This window comes from Engystomops pustulosus, chromosome 3 (assembly GCF_040894005.1).
Source record: "Engystomops pustulosus chromosome 3, aEngPut4.maternal, whole genome shotgun sequence".
NCBI classification, from domain to species: Eukaryota; Metazoa; Chordata; class Amphibia; order Anura; family Leptodactylidae; genus Engystomops; species Engystomops pustulosus.
Window position 1 is genome coordinate 211460522 of NC_092413.1, and position 21075 is coordinate 211481596.

Here is a 21075-nt window from a genome sequence, read left to right on the forward strand (position 1 = left end):
ACGTCTCCGCTATTCGCCATTGGCAAACGCCGAGAACGGTTCCCTCTTCGTCCTACTATCTGTCTGCCATAAATCACTCTGTATCCAAACATTCTCCCGTCTTATCTGCAGAATATAAATATTTCTCCCTGAATCTGGGCATTCGACCTTAAAGAGTCACTCTGACACTCCGTAATCTGTTATCTGCTGTATACACGGAGGCTGCGTTGTGTCAGAGCATTCACTGGAATATTTCACATCACCAGACGCCAGGTTCATTTACCGCACTAATCGCTCCTAATTCTGCGGACGAAACAATTATTTCCGCTATCAGATTATCACTATGAATGTGTTCAGGACCCTCCCCTTATTATCCAGATTACAGTGCCCACAAAAAGTGTCTCTCACTCTGGAGGACCCAACGTGTCCACCCATTACATGGACAGATCATTGCGTTTGATGAGCAAAAGTGTAATGCATTGTTTGACCTGCGGTGGCGCTGCAGGTAAACTGAACAATTACTAACAGATCCCTCAAAGATTGCAGCTGACTAATGGTAGGTCCATTAGGTCGCGACACCCTATAATCTGTGAACTATCTCAATTGGGAACCAATTAGACACAAAGAGGACAAACCCCCCCCCCCATCTGAGATTTTATGGAATATCCAATACCAGAGTCTGTAATGCCTCTAAGTGTCATGTAGGGGTCTATAAGAGGGGCAGAAAGAGACATTTGTGGTCACAAAACACTGAAGCAATGCAGAAATAATCAGTATTTTTTATGGATATGCTAATCAGTATGCAAGTGCAAAGGGGGCGGGGTTGCTTTGCCCATAAATAGTCAGAAGTGCTCTAGCTCTTCTCTGGAACCATCACATTTTGATTGAAGGTGATTGACATATTCAGGCTCAATCAAAGCTGCTCGGAAGGCAAATCTTTCCAGCAGTCCCGCCTCCGGGGCACTTGCAGGCTGATTTGCATATACATAAATAGATGGTTATCTCTGCAATGCTTCATCAATTTATCACCCAAAATGTATGTTTCCTCTCCAATCAGATTCTTCTACGTCGTATTATTATTGATTTATTATTAATTTGGGAGGCATGTCGAACCCGACAGGTTACCAGGATATCAAGTCATTCTGCAGGTTTCTCCCCTTTCTATGTAGCAGGGTGAAAATTGTGACAAATCCACATAATGGACAAGCAGATTTCACTGTGGATCTGAAAACCTCTTTGTTTTTGCTGTCAGTGAATGAATTGAAGCCCTTAGCTGTATGAGCATTCCATTCACTGACAGCAAGCAGAGATCCCAACATTGAACTATATATAATAGAATATCGGCAAAGCGTGCATTCAGATGACAGGATTTTAATATTGGACTTACGTCTCGGTTCCCTGGGCCCGTCCACCGTCACTTTTATGGCTCGGTGGTAGGTGGCAACTTGAGGTGGATTGGTAAAGACTGTGATGGTCAATGTGAAGCTTTTTCCTGCAATGGAGAGAGAGTAAAGTTCTGGTGAGGATATATTATACAACTGTACTGCTGGTAAGCTAGGAGCTCAGAGAACAGCAGTGTGAGGACACGCTCCCAGCGCACTTGGAGAAGCTACAATCTGAAAATATATATCTACTTTTTTACAGTGTTACTGCTACTAACAAAACACACCCAAAGGTATGATCACACATCTCTCCAGGGACAATACCTAACACTGTCTACAGAGAGCTAACTGCACAGCAGTGTGAGGAAACACCCCCGTGCACTTGGATTAGCTGCAGTACCTCTACTACTAATGCCACATATAAAGGTATGGCTACACAGATCTCAAGGGACAATACCCGACACGCCTGCACAGAGCTAAGAGCACAGCAGTGTGAGGACATACCTCCAGTGCATTTTGAGTAGTTGCAGTCCTTCTAAGACTAAAGCCACACATAAAAGGTATGGCTACACAGATCTCCAGCAACAATACCCAACCATGTCTGCACAGAGCTAAGAGCACAGCAGTGTGAGGACATACCTCCAGTGCTCTTGGAGTAGCTGCAGTACCTCTACTACTAACTCCACATATAAAGGTATGGCTACACAGATCTGCAGGGACAATACCCGACATGGTCTGCACAGAGCTAAGAGCACAGCAGTGTGAGGACATACCTCCAGTGCATTTAGAGTAGCTGCAGTACCTCTACTACTAACTCCACATATAAAGGTATGGCTACACAGATCTGCAGGGACAATACCCGACATGGTCTGCACAGAGCTAAGAGCACAGCAGTGTGAGGACATACCTCCAGTGCTCTTGGAGTAGCTGCAGTACCTCTACTACTAAAGCCACACATAAAGGTATGGCTACACAGATCTCCAGGGACAATACCCAACACTGTCTACAGAGAGCTAAGAGCACAGCAGTGTGAGGACATAGATCCAGTACACTTGGAGTAGCTACAGTCCTTCTAAGACTAAAGCCACACATAAAGGTATGGATACACAGATCTCCAGGGACAATACCCAACAATGTCTACAGAGAGCTAAGAGCACAGCAGTGTGAGGACATACATCCAGTACACTTGGAGTAGCTACAGTCCTTCTAAGACTAAAGCCACACATAGATCTACATTTCTACATGGTCCCCATATACAGATAGGCTAATAAAACAATAGGGATGCCCTCCTGCGAAAAAGTTACATCAATAGCAGAATCTACCCGACATATTGTAACAGAATAGATTCTACATTCAGCTCAGTGTAAATGCCTTCTCTGATATTACAGAAACATACTTCATTGATTATGTTTCATACAAACAGCGCCATCTCTATCCACAGGCTGTGAGTGGTACTGCACCTCAGCACCAGCCCTTCTTTTATTACATTCAGAGGAGTTCCTGCAATAGAGGTGGACTGTCTCCGGTAGATTCAGTATGAATGCTGCTCATGAGGGTCATGTCATACCACATACTACAATGTACCCGTCTCTGAGGTGTCTATATCTAGCACAACACAGCTTTAATATTTGAAGGGGGGGGCAAGATTCGGACAAGCACTTAAAATTGTAATGACTGTAAAAGTGACTGATAATGTCCATATAAATTTCCAGCATCAGTAAATTTACTAACACAGGGCCGGTGCACTCCCTCCACTCACTGTTCTGCTTGATGGGAAGCACTGTGTTATGGGCTACATCACAGAGCACTTGGCTACATGTCAGAAGGAGACGCCTGCCAGGAGGCCTGACGGTTGTAAGCTGCTAAATGGATGACGGTTTTTCCTGTGAGAGAGAGACTTCTGCAAACTGTTTTAGCAGAGGAAGATGTGGGGGCGGGAGGCAGTGACTCAACAAACCGTCATCATCATCTCCTGGCGCATCTATGGAGATGCTTCTGTTCCTGCTGCGTCTCGGGTCAGTGTCCAGCACAGTAACATTACTACAATGACTGTATATAGACACGAAACCAACGCGTTTCAGGTCTCAGTAATATTCAGCATTCATTGCCTCATGCTACAAGTAAAGGGGTTAAATGTAATAATAATAATAATTCCTTTATTTATATAGCGCACACAGATTACGCAGCGCTGCACAAAGCATGACAAATCGGTCCCTGTCCCCATGGGACTCACAATCTAACAGTATGTTTTGGAGTGTGGGAGGAAACCGGAGTACCCGGAGGGAACCCACGCGAACACAGAGAGAACATACAAACTCTTTGTAGCTATTGACCTGGGTGGCACTAGAACCCAGGACTCCAGCGCTGCAAGGCTGCAGTGATAACCACTGAGCCGCCGTCCTAATATCTATCAATTTGGGCTTGAAATATCTCATTTGGCATGACAACTTTACTACAATCAATATTTATAGGAAATCTCCTATTTGCTTTTATGCATTATAAACCAAACATGCCTTGAGAATGGTGTAGCTACACTGATGCAGAAACATATCTTGTTTAATCCCTGAGCTGAGTGGTTCTGCTGAAAAACAATTATACAATTATAATAATGAGGCTCTCTCGCTCCTTTGGCAGCCCCCTGGCGCTTCTCCTCGTACCCCAATTATGTACTGCTTCATCCTCGTCCTTCCCAGCATAACCGGAGAATACATTATCACTGTGTTGTACCTGATAGGCAGAAGTAATCAATCGCTGGACAGTTAAGGCAGCTCCTGTGTATGTGGAAGTAATGTGTTTATGTAAAGAAGCCAGGGCACCCAGCTTTCCCAAAGTCCTGAATTTTATAATTGGTTTTTGAGCAAAACCACTCAGTTCAGGGTTTAAACAAGATATGTTTCTGCATCAGTGTCGCTACAGCATTCTCTAAGTATTGTTTGCTTCACAATACATAAAAATAAATGGTAGATTTCCTTTAAGAACACAAAACCCATGTGTTTGAGTTCTCAGCAATATTTAGCATTAATAACCTCACACTAAAATGAAACCTCCGCGATTAACGTTCCTTCATAATATTTTGGCCTCACCAATGACTTCTGTAAAGATATATATAAAACCATCCTATGATCCAAAAAATCTGATAATCTGGCACCGACCCCACAAAATGATAAAACTGACATCAGTATCCCAGAATTTCTTGTATATTTTGTAAATCTCCTATAAGCCGCATCTTCTATGACAGAAGAGGGAGAGGATCTGAGTTCCTGGGGCCCCTTGTAGTGTAAGAAGTGCAGTGAAGTATAAGAAGACAAGTACGGGCCCATGTCTCCGTCATCAGACACAAGAGGAATCTCCAATCTTCCGCAAACTCCTGACTGCTTCAAAGGGAAATAAGAAAGCCCTGTTTTCTCTCCATTAAGATCACAGAAATGGAGGAGGGGAGGGGGGGTCACCGCTGTTTGGACATAATTACTCCCCATCAAAAGCGTCTTTTTTCATCTCCCATGCGTGAAACCCCCGCTAGCTGCCGCGTCTGCCCCCTTTTCCCTCTTTCTTAAATATTAAAATGACAATTTGGGCGGAGGCCAAAGCCCCGGGTCTATATGGTGACAAGGAGAACATCCTCTGTTATTCTGGTAGGTCACTGGGATGGATCTGGCAGGGAGCACACTATGACTTACACAGGGCACAGGGCACAGCAGTGTTAGAACGGGGCGAGCAAGTGTCAGTCATGAAGGAACAGATATACAGTGTCACTGCATATAACAGCTGTATCTAATTGTCTATGTGTATCTAAGCTTACAATGTGGGATACATTCTCAGACACCCATCATGTGATACAGGATTAATACATATCAATGTATAATATACTTCCAGTCTGATGCACTAGTGGTGTGTGATACGGTATCCAATCTTATAATGAGTGATACATATGATGGACTGCTGTATCCGATTCTCTAGTGTGTGATGCTCAGTGTCTGCTCAGCTGGTGTATCTAAACTGAGCATTTGTGATACTAAATGATTAGAGTATTAGTGTGGTGTATCTAAGCCAATCATGTGCGATACTGTCTGCTGGACCAGCTCAGCTAAAATCATGTATCTAATGTATTCATCTATGTATCCACTGTATACATTTATGTATCTAACGTATTAACCTATTTATCTAATGTATTCATTTATGTATCTTATGTACTAATCTATGTATCTAATGTATTAATCTATTTATCTAATGTATTCATGTATCTAGGCCTCATGCAGACAACCATTTGTTTACACCGCTTTGTGTCTAAAAATCTGTCCCATTGACTTTAATAAGAAATACGGCTTTGTATCTGATCACGGTATTTCTCACCACACTCTGAAATGGAAGTCAGACTGCAACGTAAGAAATGTCCTATTATATGACATTTATGCGGTAAAGTCTCTCCATAGAAGTCTATGGTAGTACAAAAACCTGTCCTGCGCACAGTGTTGTCCACCGTATTAGGTCCATTTTTGCATTGGGTTGCCCAGGAGATCAGGACACGTGACGGATACAAGCAGAAAAACCTGCATATAATGTAAGGCACTTCAGCTACAGGGACATACCAAAAATAAATCCCTTGGAAGGTGGAGTATCTAAACCTGCCGTGTGTGATACATCTCACAGATGTCTGAATGGTCGTGTATGGTTCAGGTCCTGATGGTTAGTTTTCTACAGATCAGGACCTACACCCCAATACTGTGCCCCAAGAAGGGTCACAGTGCACAGACAAATATTCTCACCGAGAAATGTCTGCTAATAATTTATAACAATGTAGTCAAGGTCCAGGCAGCAGGATAAGGAGACCTTCAGCCTTCACTCCACATCAATCATAACTGTGCCGGCATGTCCAGCAAACTGCGGGAGAGAGAGGGTGTCAGCGTGTCCCTGTCCTGTCCCCCAAGTGTCAGCGTGTCCCTGTCCCCCAAGTGTCAGCGTGTCCCTGTCCTGTCCCCCAAGTGTTAGCGTGTCCCTGTCCTGTCCCCCAAGTGTCAGCGAGTCCCTGTCCTGTCCCCCAAGTGTCAGCGTGTCCCTGTCCTGCACCCCAAGTGTCAGCGTGTCCCTGTCCTATCCCCCAAGTGTCAGCGTGTCCCTGTCCTGCACTCCAAGTGTCAGCGTGTCCCTGTCCTATCCCCCCAAGTGTCAGCGTGTCCCTGTCCTGTCCCCCAAGTGTCAGCGTGTCCCTGTCCTGTCCCCCAAGTGTCAGCGTGTCCCTGTCCTGTCCCCCCAAGTGTCAGCGTGTTCCTGTCCTGTCCCCCCAAGTGTCAGCGTGTCCCTGTCCTGTCCCCCAAGTGTCAGCGAGTCCCTGTCCTGCACCCCAAGTGTCAGCGTGTCCCTGTCCTGCACCCCAAGTGTCAGCGTGTCCCTGTCCTATCCCCCCAAGTGTCAGCGTGTCCCTGTCCTGTCCCCCCAAGTGTCAGCGTGTCCCTGTCCTGTACCCCCAAGTGTCAGCGTGTGCCTGTCCTGTACCCCCAAGTGTCAGCGTGTCCCTGTCCTACACCCCAAGTGCCAGTGTGTCCCTGTCCTATCCCCCAAGTGTCAGTGTGTCATAGTCCTGTCCCCCAAATGTCAGCGTGTCATAGTCCTGTCCCCCAAATGTCAGCGTGTCCCTGCCTGTACCCCAAGTGTCTGTTTGTCCTTTACCCCAAGTGTCAGCGTGTCGTTACCCATTTACCCCAAGTGTCAGCACCTGATTATCCTGTACCCCAATTGGCAGTGCCCTTTAAACCAAGTGTCCTGTACCCCAAGTGTCATTATCCTGTAATCAGCACCTCATTATCCTGTACCCCAAGTGTCAGTTTCCTGTACCCCAAGTGTCAGCGTACCATTGCTGTGTACCCCAAGTGTCAGTGTGTCACTATCATGTACCCCAAGTGTAACTTTATGTCACTGTCCCAAATCCTTTAAATTATAATGTGAGCTAAGAGTGGGCCCAAATCCCACGTCTGCACTACAGGGCGATTCTGATGACTGGATTTCCATCAGGGGCTGGTTATCATACAGGACTTGTGTGAATCCAAATCACTAAATGCCTGGTAAAAAAAAAAAAGACCATAAACTCCCACTATTTAGGTCTGATGTGTATTTTATGATGTTGCCACTAAATCTCCATGACAACACTGGCTGTGGCAGGATTCAGATGTGACACCTTCTACAGGCTTTGGGCCTATAATTTCTAGTGATCATGATCAAACATTAGAAGATATTAACAAACGGTTTTCACATTATTAGTTTTCTATAAAAAGCGTTTTTAATTCCTTTTTCTTTTATTGGGGGGGGGGATCTTTTTTTTTCGGAACACAAGACTATGATCCTAATTGTGGTTACAGTGAAATATATGATGTTATCTTAGTAGAAAGGCTTCAGAAACAAAACGCAGAAAGTTCCTTCGTGAATGGGGAACTGGTCTAGTGTTATGTATCTATAGATACAAGCTCCCTGTAGGACGGAAAAAGGGTTTAGCCACAAGATTATCAATTACAGAAGCAGAGAACCTACCTCTTCCGCTCCTGCCCACAAATCTCAGGTCGTTAAACCTTGCCACTTGATTTTTCATGACGGCAGAAGCATTCCTGAGTTCAGCAGAATAGTTTTCGTCGTTTCCCGCCATGACGGTGACCACAGAGCCATCCGGCACCTCTCCTAGTGCAACCACCTGTGTAAATACCATATGTGGACAATTAATAGGATGCAGTTATAGTGGATGTAGGAGATGAATGATGTGAGGAATAGTCCCACAGCTATTAAATAGCGTAACCCATAGAATAGTGAGTACAGCTCTGGGGTATAATACAGGATGTAACTCAGGATCAGTACAGGATAAGTAATGTCATGTATGTACACAGTGACTGCACCAGCAGCAGAATAGTGAGTGCAGCTCTGGGATATAATACAGGATGTAACTCAGGATCAGTTCAGGATAAGTAATGTCATGTATGTACACAGTGACTGCACCAGCAGCAGAATAGTGAGTGCAGCTCTGGAGTGTCTTTCTATCATCTATCTATCCACTATCTATCTGTTTATCCAATATATATCTATTATCTATCTATTATCCATCTATCTAACCATCCATCATGTAATATGTATCTATGTGTCTTCAGTAATAAATGCCCCCTGCTGGATACTTTGATGCCGTCTATTACATAATAGGTTTTCCGTGGACCCCTATTCTCCATATATTTAGGGTCCCAAAACTATAGACCTCATCTATCAGACATTTATGTGTAAAGTAGGAATACCCCTTTAACTTTAAGGGAATTGTCATACAATAAACAGCTCAGTGACACATTCAGCAGGTTTTCGTGCCAGCTGTTCCATCTTAGGCAGCGGAGGTTTAGGCACAGCCTGTATTTCTATGCTGGCACAGATCTGGATCTGACTGCTAGGTGAATCTCTGATGAATCCAACATAAACAATGGGTACAAGCAGCTTTTATATGAGGCAGGTAAGCTATATACAGCCTGTACGACTTGTATGCCATGCTGATGATACATGGTAAGGTATCGAGTCCTAGGGAACCCATGTATATAGAGAGGAGCTAATTATAATCATCAGAGCCATGTATATTGATAGGGGCCGTACATATACACAGGATCCATGTATATGCCTAGGAGTTGTGTATATACATAGGAACTGTATATATGCATAGGAGCCATGTATATACAGTACATAGGAACTGTATATATACATAGAAGCCGTGTATATACATAGGAACTGTATATATGCATAGGAGCCATGTATATACATAGAAGCAGTATATATACATAGGAGCCATGTATATACATAGGAACTGTATATATGCATAGGAGCCATTTATATAGATAGGTGCTAATTATAATCATTAGAGCCATGTATAATGATAGGGGCCATACATAAACACAGGATTCATGTATAAGCCTAGGAGTTGTGTATATACATATTACACACTAAACTCCTTTAAGCCGACTGGAAATGAATGTGTTAACAGCCATGAGAACCAAGTCTCTTGCTGCACAATTTATATTGTAATGTATGCAAATGAGCTCTCCTCCAGAGAGAAGAAAGCTGCCTCCCTGCTGCCATCTTTAGGTAACTGTCCTGTAGGTGGCGTCAGAGAGGCCATTTTCATCGTCTCCTGAAGAAGAGAGAAGATTTACGTTAAATAATACGTTAAAAACACTGGGCAGGGGGGGGACAAGGCCTACAAGGGAATTTATTATATTATATTTATTATTTCTATTATACATTTTGTACATATGATATAAGGTTGACACTAATATTTACAGAAGTAGGTGTGAATTTATGAAAATTGCAATCACTCGGGTGGCAAAAGACATGACACATGACCACAACCACAACCATCCACCTATCAGTGCATTCGTTATCTCACACAGAATATCTACAAATTTAACCCCTACCGCTTCTGTAGTTCTACCTACTCATCTGCCCACAAAACCAAGTGTGACACATCTGTGATTTACCAGGGGGGAAAAAAAGAGCTTCAACTACTAATGTGAGGTTTTTTAGCTCATGTCTACAATTTACAGCCGTCCTAATCTATAATTAACAATTCATATAACTCAAGTCATCTGCATCAGTTAGGGGCAAGAAAGTATCTGATGGACCCTTATATTTAGGGAAAAATTTTGCATTCTATAGAACGTCTCATTGCTGAAAACCTAAAAAGTCATAGAAGATCCTTAAGAGGTCTACATGGATACCAAATTTTACAATATTTCCTTAACATTCAGGCCAATGAGATCGGGACCGCTGATAATTTGACCACTTGTAGAGGTAAGGGTAAATTTGTGAATGTAGTAGGGAGGGTTGAGACCATAGGGACTGTGCTATACACTGAAAAGATCAGGGCAAGATTTATCCATCCCAGGGTTCCCAAACATCTTTGTGAAATTGTTTTTTTTTGGATAATTTAGGGTTAGTTCACAAAAATCCAACAAATCTGGTGTCGTTTTCCTACTACGTGATAAAGAAAATTAATTATATCTGGCATCAAGTGTGTCAGTCTCCCTAAGCCGTGCTGTGTTTTGTGTAGGGCTATGGATGCCAGACTAGTGCCCACAATCAATCGAGGATTAATAGTCCTGTACCACCGATGGGTATAACATGCTTGAAAAAGGTGGATACACCGAAACGTCGCACCCTTGAAATAAAGATCACCCTGCTTTGATTCACTATTGGAGTGCTGCTGCTTCTCTTTAAATATATCTATCTATCTATCTTATATCTATCCATCTCCTATCTATCTATCCATCTCATATCTATCTATCTATCTCATATCTATCTATCTATCTCATATCTATCTATCTATCTATCTATCTATCTATCTCATATCTATCTATCTATCTATCTATCTATCTATCTCATATCTATCTATCTATCTATCTATCTATCTCATATCTATCTATCTCATATCTATCTATCTATCTATCTATCTCATATCTATCTATCTCATATCTATCTATCTATCTCATATCCATCTCATATCTATCTATCTCCTATCTATCTCATATCTATCTCCTATCTATCTATCTATCTACTTATCCATATTCTATGGGGTCTTATTTCCCCCTTCTCTGCGCTCTTTTTGCGCCTGTTGTGAGTCTATTTTTTGCCCATCATTTGTCTTTGTTGTTTTGGCTCTTTGTCAAACACACAATTTGTTGCATAAATCCCACCATTGCCTTTCCTTAGCACTGTCAGGACTGGCGAGTTATTGCACAATTATTTGCGTTCATATAGGCGCAATAGTATAATAAATGGGGCGCAAACATCTGCAAAGAGGCGCAATGTAATGACAAATAGGGCGCAACAACACACAGCGAATTGAGGCGTAACATTCCAAAAAAGTGCAAAATAGGCGCAAAACAGTCATTACACAGCAAAAAGGGGCAAAAACACCAATGGCAATAAAAATAAAAGATAAATGACTATATCCCTATCTATCTCATATCTATCCATCTCATATCTATCTATCTATCTCATATCTATCCCCTATCTATCTCATATCTATCTATCCATATGCTATCTATCTAAAAACCTGATACAATAACTGCATTCTATCTTTTTCTAACCATCCGTCTCCCATTGACTTCAATGTAAAAAGTATAACATACGTTTCCATACGTTTGTTTTATGTTTTGTTTTTTGCAATTGGAAAAAAGTACTACAGCCGTCATTTTTTTTTTTTTGGTCAAAAACCTGTATGCATAACGGATACCTGCCTAGCTGAGCATAACGGATGAACATGAAATTTACATTGATGTCAATGGGATTTTTAACTGATGAGTTAAACCTCCAGTTTTTTACTATTTTTGTTATTACAGATAAGGAAAGGAGTTTTAAACAGTAGTGTGAACTGAGCCTTATACAAAATTGACAGAATTATTTTTTTTTGGAAGGTTAAAAGTGAATGAAAAGGATGATGTATAGTATCATGAACATATTAGAAGTACAATGTGCCTATGGTAAGTTTATTACAAAAACTAACTCAATCCACTACAGATTCAGAATAGTCCTAAATGTACCTCGTCTTACACATCTTACAACAGATAGTGACCAATAGTTCCCTATTTTAAAGGATTAGCCTCAAAAGTCTATGTGTTACGTATGTCCATAGAGTCACCATTCAGATGTGTTTATAAAAGCTCAATTTTATTGTATGCTGAAGATCCCTTTGAATAATACTACAGCAGATAACACACATAGGATTTTTAATATGGCCATAATAAATAAAAAACTATATTATTTAATAACTAGTCCAAACTTAGATTTGTGAAAATTAGCATTAAATGTTGTAAAATCATAGAAAACATAATAGAAAATAGTATAAAAAGTCAAACTTATGACACAATAATAGTTTGGGGTGAACAAAGAAAAGTTTTCCTATCCGTTTGTGTCGTAATAACCAAATATTATCCGTGTCTGGGTGATAAGAGATTTATAGAAGGGGCAACAAAAACGAGGGTGGAAAATACTATAAATATGTTTCCTGTGTTTTAATAATCACATTGCGAGAAGAGGAACCTTATTCCAGTAAAGTGCCTACAAATCACCTCTGATATAAAGTGATGGATAATAGTAAAAAAGGTTCAAACAATTTAGACCGAAAAAGTAATAACAATATAAGAACTTGGTAACAGAGAAAATAAAAAAACAGACCCCCTATTAGGTTGGGTTCACATGTCCAATTTTTGTTGTGACTTATAGCCAAAAACAGAAAGGAATCATCCTTAACCGTGGATTTTTGTCTCCAAAACTGCTTCAAAAACTAGGTGTATGTCTGCGGAATAAATGTATAGGTTCAGCTATGTAGTGCTGTAAACTTCCAGAAACTTTTTATAAATGAAGGAACAGACTACAAGGAGAAGCAATAAAATACTGCACCTGCCCAAAGGTTCAACACAACTTAAAAATACATATTAAAAATATGGAAAAATATATAAATAGGTTAAAGTAAATTGTAATAAAATTCTAAGCCCATGAATAGATTTATATCTATTTTAGGACAGATTTTACATATATTGTGCAGCGGGAGAGAGGAAGTGTAGTGCAAATATTATGAGTAAGAGAAAAGCTGAAAATTAATAGAAAAAGGGTAAAATATGAGTCTTTTTCAGGAATAAAAAGTTGCAATATATTTAGGACAATGCAATAGGGTAAAGGCTGGTAAATGTTAATGATATAAATATATGTAATGTAATTTTTATTATATTTGCTAATTATATATATATATATATAGGTATAATAGTAAAATATATATATAGGTATAATAGTATAATATATATATAGGTATAATAGTATGATATATATATATAGGTATAATAGTATAATATATATATAGGTATAATAGTATTATATATATATAGGTATAATAGTATAAATATGTATATTATACACATGGCTATAACTTGATAACTACAATGTACATGCATATATGTACACATATTAATAAATAAACATATAAAACACACACACACATATATATATATATACACACACAAATTTATTAACTGTTTTCCAAGAATATGCGTAGATATATATAATAAAAAAGGTGAAATTATTATTATTAATAATAATATTATGATAATAAAATTCACTTAAATTACTTGAATGCAAAGCACATTTTAGTTCAAGTTAAAACCGAAACATGGAAGTAAAGATTTTGCTTTAAAGAAAAATTTCACAGCAATTTTTTAAAATTTTGCCTCTGCTCTCTTCACGTGTGACTCATATAAATTCTCAGAACGTTACTGAGGCTGCGTAGAAGGGAGTCATTGTTTTACACACCAGTAGTTTGCCACTGCTACAGTAGCCAGGCCTTAATAAATTATTCCCCTGTATCCGCTGCCCACATACACGCGCACGGCTAAACTATTCAGTATATTAAAAAAAAAATTGCCTTGAAATTGGATGCACAAATTCATTTTTTACGTCTTGAATTTTATTGAATTTTTTGGGGCTGTTCAGTTAAAAAATACAGTAGTGACTATATGTATTGTATAAAAAAAAAACCTTGCTGCCATTGTCTAATATGTCTAATAAAAATTATATTTATTATTTTATTTTTATTTTATTATTCTTACTGTTAACAAACTGCACATCAATATGCAAATATTGTCTATCATTAGAGCTACATGATGGGTACATTGACAATTTACAGACTGTTTTTACAGAAACTTCTATATCATAGACTACAACTATCTATCTATATATGGGTTTCTAGTTTGTAGTAAAGATTCTTTAATAATTCTATAGTTTTGAACATCTGACCCAATATTAAAATTATAAAATAAATTATAAATACATTATTATTATTATTATTATACATTTGACAACTGTATATATAGAGGTTTTGTTTATTATTTATTTTTTAATTATGTGCCCCCCCCACCCCCAAAAAAAGGATAAAAATCTGTATTTTTTCCCCTTTTGTTACATTAGAAATTGACTAACAATTATTTATAAGTCAGACAAGAAATAAAGTTGTCACCCAATTCTAGTTAGCTGGAATGCCATGATGCTTTCCTATGCAGCCCTGGTACCAATGCATGGGTGTAGCATGTACTATGCAGATATGATATCACAGCTACAGTGAGGACTATACACCATACACACAGGGCACACAGCACTAAGCTCTACAGGTTTCCCTCCATAGAGAGTCCAGTTCTGTTAGTTTGTTACACAGATACTTTGTAGCTTTGTACATCTGCCCCCTGGAGAAACATTCTGCTGCATTACTGAGTTAATGCAGAAACCCCTCTGGGGATATTTACTGTAAATTAAAATACTTGGCTCCAATCATAGACCAGGAAGACATAGACAAGCAGGATTAACCATTTCACTGCCAAAGGGACAATTGGGCTGATATCAGTGAGATAAATCATAATTTAGCTCATAATTTTCCTTTGCCAAACTTGGAAAATGAATTATGTCTATGATTCTACCTTAAAAAGACAGTTCTCTATAGCAATAGAATAATCCTTCCTGACCCATGTATAGATAGAATCACAGAGATAGATAGATAGTTAGATGGATAGATGGGTAGATTGATCGATTGATGGATGGATAGATGGATAGATATGGTGTTTTCACAGTCTGTGCAAATATTCTTAGCATGGATGTAGCTATCAGACTGTAGTGGTAGATTATATATAGATAATATATATTTACATGTATGTTAGTGTAGATTATATATACAGTTATAGACGGTTATTATTACATATATTATATATATTACATATATTTTACATATATTATATATATTATTATATAATATATATATATATATATATATATATATATTATAATATATATATAATTTATTGTGTACTATATATCACGTTGTTATAGTGTATATCTCTCTGTATATATGTCATGGCTAGTAGTGTGCCTTATAGTAAGCCTTAACCCTTACATCCCAGATCTGTATTACACTAGAGAAAAGCATTGTGTGAAGCACAAGAGGCAGTGGCAAAGATAAAATAACTAGAAATCCTGCACATATAATAATCTCCAGGAGCTATAACTAGTTAACAGGGCAGATACATCAGTGTGTGGCACAGAAATATTTGCAATATACTATATATATGACTGCTAGCTCTGTTGCACAGGTGCAGTATGCAGTATATATATATGTGTTAGCTCTATGGCACAGGTATATATGCAGTTTATATGAGTGTTAGCTCTATGGCACAGGTATATATGCAGTTTATATGACTGCTAGCTCTATGGCACAGGTATATATGCAGTACAAAAGAGTGTTAGCTCTATGGCACAGGTATATATACTGTATATATGAGTGTTAGCTATATGGCACAGGTATATATGCAGTATATGTGAGTGTTAGCTCTATGGCACAAGTATATATGCAGTATATATGAGTGTCAGCTCTATGGCACAGGTATATATGCAGTATATATGAGTGTTAGCTCTATGGCACAGGTATATATGCAGTATATATGAGTGTTAGCTCTATGGCACAGGTATATATGCAGTATATATGAGTGTTAGCTCTATGGCACAGGTATATATGCAGTATATATGAGTGTTAGCTCTATGGCACAGGTATATATGCAGTATATATGAGTGTCAGCTCTATGGCACAGGTATATATGCAGTAAATATGAGAGTTCGTTCTATGGCACAAGTATATATGCAGTATATATGACTGCTAGCTCTGTTGTACATATATATGAAATATATATGAGTGTTATTTCTGTTGTACAGATGAATTATACTAATATATATATATATATATATATATATATATATATATATATATATATGTGTGTGTGTGTTAGCTATAGGGAACAGGGATTTATGTAGTATATATGAGTGTTAACCCCGTGGCACAGGTGCAGTGTTAACTATGTGGCACATGGATATTTGCAGTTTACAGTGTATATGATTGCAGATTTGTGGCACATGGATATTTACAATAAGTAATAATGTAAGCTATACATTACATATATATCTGTGTGTGGCACAGCTGCAGTATACTGTATATATCAGTGTCAGCTCTGTGGCACACGGATATTTGCAGTTCATATGACAGCTGTGTGGCACATGTGTAGTATACTATATACATGAGTGTCAGCTCTGTGGCACAGGGATATCATGACAGCTGTGTGGCACAAGTGCAGTATACTGTATGCATTAGTGTCAGCTCTGTGGCACAGGTGTAGTATACTGTATATGTGAGTGTCAGCTCTGTGGCACAGGGATATCATGACAGCTGTGTGGCACAAGTGCAGTATACTGTATACATGAGTGTCAGCTCTGTGGCACAGCTGCAGTATTTTGTATACATGAGTGTCAGCTCTGTGGTACAGGGATATTTGCAGTTCACATGACAGCTGTGTGGCACAGGTGTAGTATACTGTATAGGTGAGTGTCAGCTCTGTGGCACATTATTTGCAGTACATGTGACAATTACTGGTACAGTATATATAGAGTAGACACATGCAGCACCCACCTTGAAGGCCACCGGCAGGGTCTTGTTGCACCGCCAGTGTGAGGGCAGCACTGAGCACAGGAAGTTTGGGCTGTCGGTCCGCACCAGCTCTGCCGGGTGGTCGGCGATGATCTCCACCATGGTGCGGTTGTCGTGCGGCCGTAGTCGGGGCCCCGGGAGCGCCGCTTCCTGCTGCTGCTGCTGCTGGCTCTGGGGCTGTGGCTGCGGGCCGCCGGGCACCGGGCTCACGTCGCTCATCTTGCCGGGCTGCAGGCTGCTGGAGGGCGGGCTGAACCTCCGGCTGGTGCTGGGATCTACGGGAATACGCATCACAACAGCCGGGGGTTATTGTCAGGGCGATGAGGGGAGAGCAAGAAGCTGGGGGGCTCTGTGCACCCCGATATGTGAGCGCAGTACAGGGCACCAAGTGCAATGCTAATACATCATAACTGCTGGTGGTGAGCTCAGGGGATAGAGGGGCACCAGGAGGCTCAGGATGAGCTGCTGCAGAGGCTGATAGATGGATGACAAGTGATGAAGATCCACAAGTGATGAGTTCTTATAGGAGATCGCCTCTGTCCTGGATCAGATTGGATTACTGGGTCCCTCGGTATTGGAGATGAGCTTTTGTCTTGTATTAGTGGATCCCTTTTTGCAGGAGATAAGTTCTTGTCTTGTTGTGTGATTGGAGATCAGAGGGTCACTGTGCTGGAGATCAGGGGATCACTGTGCTGGAGATCAGGGGATCACTGTGCTGGAGATCAGAGGATCACTGTGCTGGAGATCAGGGGATCACTGTGCTGGAGATCAGGGGATCACTGTGCTGGAGATCAGAGGATCACTATGCTGGAGATCAGAGGATCGATGTGCTGGAGATCAGAGGATCACTGTGCTGGAGATCGCCTCTTCTGTGACTGTATCCTTTTTGCCGGAGATGTGATACTGGTGGATCCCCTCTCCAGGAGATCGCTTTTAGTAGGTAGGTGTCTCAGCCCCTGCAGTCTATACTATGTATCTTCTAGGGGTAGTAGCTCTTCCTGTGCAATCTATACTATGTATCAGCTAGTAGCTTCTCCCTGTATAGTCTATAGAATGTATCTTCCTGTATTAGCCCCCCCAATACAATTCTTCTACATTCTATACTATGTATCTTCTTGTAGTAGCCCCCCAGTACAATCCTGGTGCAGTCTATACAATGTATCTTCTTGTATTAGCCCCCCAGTACAGTCCCGCTGCAGTCTATACAATGTATCTTCTTGTATTAGCCCCCCAGTACAATCATGCTGCAGTCTATACTATGTATCTAGTATTAATCCCCCAGTACAATCCTACTGCAGTCTATACAATGTATCTTCTTGTATTAGCCCCCCAGTACAATCCTGCTTAAGTCTATTCTATGTATCTTCTTGTATTAGCCCCCCAGTACAGTCTATATTATGTATCCCCCCAGTACAGTCTATACTATGTATCCAGTATTAGCTCCCCCGCTGCAGTCTATAGTCTCTCTCCCATACAGTCCCTGTACCTATCTGTAACCCTCTAACAATATGCACATGGGTTATGTCTGGGTGACCCCCCCTTCTTAGTCCTGTAGAAAGTCCCTGATTAATATGAATGAGCCCCCTCTCTCCTGACAGGAAACTACTGTCTAGAACCCCCCATATACAAGGATCTGTCAGTAGCCCCCCCTCCAGGACAATCTTATCTGCTGTATCCAGGTCCCAGTCCCGTATCCACAGTCTTCTTTGATCTCTTGGATAATAATGAGAATAAGTTTCTTCTCTTGTGTAGATGTGTCAGGATTTCTCCATGTATAAGAAAGCCCCTTGGTGTTGGACGAGCCGCAGCGGTGCAGGAGGCAGGATTTGGAAATGATTTGGGGTTTTGCGGTTTATATAGAGAGTCCAGCACGTGGTGTCCTGGCACAGGAGGCTCAGCAGGAGAGGTGCCCACACTGCTGCCCCCCCATGCCCTGAGCTCATCACCAGCCACAAGGAGTCACACAGGAGAGAGGAGCTGCAGCAGCTGCCCGGGCTCACAGGACGCTTGTGCTTGTTTGTGTCTATGCTACCAAAAAAAGGGCAGAACTTGTAAAAAGAAGCATTTTCAGTACCCAATAGTAGTGGTGCTGCCCTCCCACTGCACATACCGGGCCTATGGGAGGCTGCTGGGGAAATGTACTGTGCCCAGTGCTGGACTAGTGACTGGTGCTGGGATTATTAGGGGGATGTGATGCCTGATGTGTATAGTGCACAATATAATTGGAATACAACATTGCAACATGGTGTATGATACATGTTACATGTTGCATTGTATAACATGCAGGTTACATTGTGTATTGTGCGCATTACATTGTGTATAGTGAACATTACAATTGGAATAAAACATTGGGACACAGTATATAATGTGTTACATTGTGTATAATATATGCTAGATTGTATATGATACATGTTACATTGTATAACATGCAGGTTACATTGTGTATTGTGCACATTACAATTGGAATAAAACATTGCTACGTGGTGTATGATACATATTACTTTGAGTACAGTGCACATCACAATTGGTATAATACCATGGTACACAGTATGTAACTACACAGTATTTGTTACATTGTGTATAATATACACTACATTGTGCATGATAGTTGGACATTGGGGGTCATTTAACTTATTTCCCCCCTCCCAGAGCTATTTTTTGCACCTGATTAGGTGCGGAGTCTGGACTAGGAAGGGGAGTACTGACTGGTGCTGGGATTATTTAGGGGGATGTGATACCTGATGTGTATAGTGCACATTACATTGTGTATTGTGCAAAATACAATTGGAATAAAACATTGGGACACAGTATGTAATATGTTACATTGTGTATAATATATGCTAGATTGTATAGGATACATGTTACATTGTATAAGATGCAGGTTACATTGTGTATTGTGCACATTACAATTGATATAAAACATTGCTACATGGTGTATGAGTAAGGTGCACATCACAATTGGTATAATACCATGGTACACAGTATGTAATATATGTTACATTGTGTATAATATACACTGCATTGTGTATGATACTTGGAACATTCATTTATTAACAGTCATTTATTTTATTACCCCCTTCCCAGATCTCATTTTGCACCTTTTGTGAGTCTATTTTTTGCACCTGATTTGTCTTTGTCAAATAAAGTTATTTTTGTTTTAATAAACCCAATTTTGTTGCGCAAATCATACCATTGCCTTTCCTAAGCATAGTGTTAAATAAGGCGCAAACATCTGGAAGCAGGAGAAATACAAAGACAAATTAGGCGTAAACCAGGATTACTGCTACACAGCAAACTGCTCAAAAAGTTACTAAAATACAACCAAAAAAAGGCACATCAGACTAAGGCGACATTCACACCGCCGTGTGGGGGACATATAGGATCGGAAGAGTTTCGAAGCCGGGAGAAAGATGGGACATGTCCCATCTTTCCCCATAATACGGTGTTGTGCACCATATATCGCTATGGAGAGAGGCGGGGTCAGCAGTTCTCAACCCCTCCTCCTCCACCCGGCACAGACGTGTACCCGCCGTGTTACAGTACGCTTTGTGAACATAGCCTAAGATAAATGACCCCCATTGTGTATAGTGCATGGTATGGCATACAAGCCGTGCTTTAGTCACAATTAGCTGGGTGGGGGGGGCCGGTGCAGTGGGCCTGTGCACTGCTGATAACGGGCCAGGTGCAGGCTATGGTCCAGTTCTACACCAGGTAAGAAGCAATGAGTTGCCGAATTCCAGTATTTATCGGGGGGAAGGGTGATTAATGTGCCCCATTACTATGATGCTTGTCACATTGGGGCACATTGATCACAGCTTGTACATCTGCAATTCCCAATGCAGATGGCAGGAATTGCAACCTCTACCACTGTATGCAAGGTGAGGGGGTGAATGCGCAGGCTATGAGGCTATTCTATGCCAGGTCACACCTCCAACACCAAAGCATCAGTGAGCAGCGGGGCATCAAACCCCAATTAACGCCAGTGTATGATAAATATTCCCCTTATTGTGTATGATGCATGCTACATTGTGTATGATGCAGGCTACATCGTGTATGATGCAGGTTACATTGTGTATGATGTAGGTTACATTGTGTATGATGCATGTTACATTGTGTATGATGCAGGTTACATTGTGTATGATGTATGTTACATTGTGTATGATGTATGTTACATTGTGTATGATGTATGTTACATTGTGT

General features: G+C 40.6%; 1 protein-coding gene across 3 annotated transcripts in view; it reads right to left on the bottom strand.

Moving 5' to 3' along the window:
• The window catches only part of RUNX2 (RUNX family transcription factor 2), an 88352-nt gene that overhangs the window by 34542 nt on the left and 32735 nt on the right, over positions 1-21075 (bottom strand). For 2 of the 3 annotated variants that reach the window (XM_072143731.1, XM_072143729.1), the window contains exons 1-3: positions 16858-18899; positions 7881-8037; positions 1367-1471 (exon numbers count right to left, since the gene is read on the bottom strand). In XM_072143731.1, the coding sequence (XP_071999832.1) occupies positions 1367-1471; positions 7881-8037; positions 16858-17166 (571 nt within the window). In that variant the 5' untranslated portion in view covers positions 17167-18899. Of the gene's footprint in view, positions 1-1366; positions 1472-7880; positions 8038-16857; positions 18900-21075 lie in introns of those variants that run through there. The other variant, XM_072143730.1, reaches the window with a different exon arrangement.